This window comes from Melanostigma gelatinosum, assembly GCF_949748355.1.
Source record: "Melanostigma gelatinosum genome assembly, chromosome: 19".
In the NCBI taxonomy this organism is placed as follows: domain Eukaryota; kingdom Metazoa; phylum Chordata; class Actinopteri; order Perciformes; family Zoarcidae; genus Melanostigma; species Melanostigma gelatinosum.
In genome coordinates this window covers 22,647,533-22,652,532 of record NC_136652.1, presented here as the reverse complement: position 1 = coordinate 22,652,532, position 5,000 = coordinate 22,647,533, and the positions used below count along the sequence as shown (strand labels likewise).

General features: G+C 41.1%; 1 protein-coding gene across 1 annotated transcript in view; it reads left to right on the top strand.

Moving 5' to 3' along the window:
- The window catches only part of ckbb (creatine kinase, brain b), a 16,626-nt gene that overhangs the window by 2,178 nt on the left and 9,448 nt on the right, over window positions 1-5,000 (top strand). The window contains exons 2-3 of the mRNA XM_079291069.1: window positions 1,132-1,344; window positions 3,243-3,397. Coding sequence (XP_079147195.1) covers window positions 1,152-1,344; window positions 3,243-3,397 — 348 coding nt within the window. The 5' untranslated portion in view covers window positions 1,132-1,151. The remainder of the gene's footprint in view (window positions 1-1,131; window positions 1,345-3,242; window positions 3,398-5,000) is intronic.

Here is a 5,000-nt window from a genome sequence, read left to right as displayed (position 1 = left end):
TAAACTTACAGTTAAACGTTAAACTGTTAATAAACTTAGTTAAACGTTAATAAACTCACAGTTAAACGTTAATAAACTGTTAATAAACTCACAGTTAAACGTTAATAAACTGTTCATAAACTCACAGTTAAACGTCAATAAACTGTTAATAAACTCAGTTAAACGTTAATAAACTGTTAATAAACTTACAGTTAAACGTTAATAAACTGTTAATAAACTCAATTAAACGTCAATAAACTGTTAATGAACTCACAGTTAAACGTTAATAAACTGTTGATAAACTCAGTGAAACATTAATAAACTCACAGTTAAACGTTAATAAACTGTTAATAAACTCAGTTAAATGTTAATAAACTGTTCATAAACTCACAGTTAAACGTTAATAAACTGTTAATAAACTCAGTTAAATGTTAATAAACTGTTAATAAACTCACAGTTAAACGTTAATAAACTGTTAATAAACTCACAGTTAAACGTTAATAAACTGTTAATAAACTCACAGTTAAACGTTAATAAACTTAGTTAAATGTTAATAAAATGTTAATGAACTCACAGTTAAACGTTAATAAACTGTTAATAAACTCACAGTTAAACGTTAACAAACTGTTCATAAACTCACAGTTAAACGTCAATAAACTGTTAATAAACTCAGTTAAACGTTAATAAACTGTTAATAAACTTACAGTTAAACGTTAATAAACTGTTAATAAACTCAATTAAACGTCAATAAACTGTTAATGAACTCACAGTTAAATGTTAATAAACTGTTAATGAACTCAGTTAAACGTTAATAAACTGTTGATAAACTCAGTGAAACATTAATAAACTCACAGTTAAACGTTAATAAACTGTTAATAAACTCAGTTAAATGTTAATAAACTGTTCATAAACTCACAGTTAAATGTTAATAAACTGTTCATAAACTCAGTTAAACGTTAATAAACTTAGTTAAATGTTAATAAAATGTTAATGAACTCAGTTAAACGTTAATAAACTGTTAATAAACTTACAGTTAAACATTAATAAACTGTTAATAAACTCACAGTTAAACGTTAATAAACTGTTAATAAACTTGAACTTAGTTATTCTGCCAATAAACGTCAAAAGCTCATTCCCTTAAACTGTTCCCAGGTCAGCAGCCGGACGTCATCATGCCTTTCGGAAACACCCACAACAAACTGAAGATGAACTACTCGTCGAAGCAGGAGTACCCCGACCTCAGCCAGCACAACAACCACATGGCCAAGGTGCTCACACCTGAAATGTACGACAACTTGAGGGACAAGGAAACGCCCAGCGGGTTCACCTTGGATGACCTCATCCAGACCGGCGTGGACAACCCAGGTACCAAGTTACACTTCTGTAAACCAGGTAGCATCCTGGACCAGGTTCCATCAAACACAGACCAGGTAACCTTATCTACACCAGGTAACCTCTTATCTACACCAGGTAACCTCTTATCTACACCAGGTAACCTCTTATCTACACCAGGTAACCTCTTATCTACACCAGGTAACCTCGTATCTACACCAGGTAACCCCTTATCTACACCAGGTAACCTCTTATCTACACCAGGTAACCTTATCTACACCAGGTAACCTCTTATCTACACCAGGTAACCTTATCTACACCAGGTAACCTCTTATCTACACCAGGTAACCTCTTATCTACACCAGGTAACCTCTTATCTACACCAGGTAACCTCTTATCTACACCAGGTAACCTTATCTACACCAGGTAACCTCTTATCTACACCAGGTAACCCCTTATCTACACCAGGTAACCTCTTATCTACACCAGGTAACCCCTTATCTACACCAGGTAACCTCTTATCTACACCAGGTAACCGCTTATCTACACCAGGTAACCTTATCTACACCAGGTAACCTCTTATCTACACCAGGTAACCTCTTATCTACACCAGGTAACCTTATCTACACCAGGTAACCTCTTATCTACACCAGGTAACCCCTTATCTACACCAGGTAACCTCTTATCTACACCAGGTAACCTCTTATCTACACCAGGTAACCTCTTATCTACACCAGGTAACCTTATCTACACCAGGTAACCTCTTATCTACACCAGGTAACCCCTTATCTACACCAGGTAACCTTTTATCTACACCAGGTAACCTCTTATCTACACCAGGTAACCTCTTATCTACACCAGGTAACCCCTTATCTACACCAGGTAACCCCTTATCTACACCAGGTAACCTCTTATCTACACCAGGTAACCTCTTATCTACACCAGGTAACCTCTTATCTACACCAGGTAACCTCTCATCTACACCAGGTAACCTCTCATCTACACCAGGTAACCTCTCATCTACACCAGGTAACCTCTTATCTACACCAGGTAACCTCTTATCTACACCAGGTAACCTTATCTACACCAGGTAACCGCTTATCTACACCAGGTAACCTCTTATCTACATCAGGTAACTTCTTATCTACACCAGGTAACCTCTCATCTACACCAGGTAACCTCTCATCTACACCAGGTAACCTCTTATCTACACCAGGTAACCCCTTATCTACACCAGGTAACCTCTCATCTACACCAGGTAACCTCTTATCTACACCAGGTAACCTTATCTACACCAGGTAACCTCTTATCTACACCAGGTAACCTCTCATCTACACCAGGTAACCCCTTATCTACACCAGGTAACCTCTTATCTACACCAGGTAACCTCTCATCTACACCAGGTAACCTCTCATCTACACCAGGTAACCTCTCATCTACACCAGGTAACCTCTTATCTACACCAGGTAACCTCTTATCTACACCAGGTAACCCCTTATCTACACCAGGTAACCTCTCATCTACACCAGGTAACCTCTTATCTACACCAGGTAACCCCTTATCTACACCAGGTAACCTCTTATCTAAACCAGGTAACCTCTTATCTACACCAGGTAACCCCTTATCTACACCAGGTAACCTCTTATCTACACCAGGTAACCTCTTAACCTCCTTCACACAGAGATCGTGTTCCTTCAGCTGCAGTTTGATAACTTCTTAATTGGATTGAGTCGTTAATTCCTCCACAGGGACGTTGTGAGTACTTCCTATCTGATCTCCTGATCCTCTGCATCCAATCCAATTTCATCTTTTAGCAACATGCTACAAATAAATCAAATCACTGAATGGAGAAAGTAAACACAGAAACAACCAGAGTCAGAAAGTTGGTGCTGAACAGGAAACGATCGATCGGCCATTTTGTGTCGCTGTAGGTCACCCGTTCATCATGACGGTGGGCTGTGTCGCCGGAGACGAGGAGACATACGAGGTCTTTAAGGAGCTGCTGGACCCGGTGATCGAAGACCGCCACGGAGGATACAAACCATCAGACAAACACAAGACCGACATGAACCATGACAACCTGCAGGTAAACAACAACAATAGGAACTGGGCCCCGTTCCTCGTACGTGTCTAACTGAGTCAGCCGGATAATCTTCAGGATAAGATGACATAAATCAGGCTTTTCGGTTCCACGAAGCAAGTTCGGCAAAATCACCATGGCAACACATCCAAAAGCTTGAACCTGCTCCAGCGCAGGCTCAGTGAAGGTAGCTGGATAAGCTGCCACTCCCCCGGAAAACATGGCCGCTCCCGTCACATACGGTAGTCTGATGCGCTTGCGCATATACTGGGGGTTATACGGGAGTTGATGAAATGCATGTAAAGTGAGACACACGTGATCCTTAAAAGCAGCGGAGCAAACTAAGAAGCCTCTGTTGCATTAATGTGCAGCTCCCTTCCTCAGAGATCCACTGATGAAGGAGGATATTAGTTAGATGAGCGTTTTATAGGGAGAGACTTCTTCCACATCGCCAAGATCCGTCATCACATCACGATGACTTCCTGTACGAGCGCTGTCCATTCTGCCCACAAGGAATCATTTCTTTCCAGAGCTTCTGGAGCAGACATTGAACACCACACTGCCTGTCCCACAGACTGGATGCAGCCTTGAGCTGTTGTGCGAGTGCTGCGTTGTTGTAGTGTCGGCGATGCGGAGAACATGGGGAAAGCCGCTGCATGCCGCGCTGTTGGTCCAGTTGATTTGGCGCTTAATAAACTTATGGATGTGTTCATGACGTCACCATGGCACATATTGTGCTGACTCAGCATTCTGAGTCATGTGTGTGTGCTTAGTGTGTACTTGCTCTCATGTCCTCTTGATGGCTGGTTGCATACATGAGGTTAAAGCACTCATAATGATATGAGTGTTATTAGTACAGCAGCACATCATTACTGTAGAACATGATGAAGGTGGATCATGATGAGAACACAGAGAATCACACACTATTGATCTTCACTGCTTCAGTTGATTGAATGTCTGATGATGAATAATACACACACACATACTGATCCGCCCACACACACACATATTCACACTGCTAGTTCTACATGTGATCTACACACACATGTACATACACACATACAGTACATGATGCATGAGGCATACAGCACATATGTCCTCATGTTAATGAGTGTCATTGGATCCTCGTTGGCTTGTTTTTATTGTTATTCTGAAGAGTTGAGATCATTATTGTCGCTGTAGATCTCATTGGATGATGCATCATGAAGTCTACTGCCAGCAGCACATAAAGACATGTCATGTGATTGGTTGGGCTGATGAGGCATTAAAATGAGCCGATTCATTACCAACACTGACGCATTGAACGTGTCTGATGTGTTGCCGTGCTTCTTGTCTGGTCCTCTCAGCGGTGCCGCTGTTATATTTTGCTGTGATTACGGTCTTGACTTCCTCATATGCGTTCATGATCATCTCCTGCTCGTCAGCGGAGAACAAAGAGGCTCTTTCTGTGACTTTATTTCACATTGTACTGTTAGAACATCATGGTTTCTGTGATCCACGCTTCCCCCTTTAGAAGTAGGACGGGCACGCGCAATCATCCTGATCCTGATCGTCTGGTTCAAATTAACGAGACTGTTTCAGAGGATCAGCCTCGCAGGAACCGAGATAG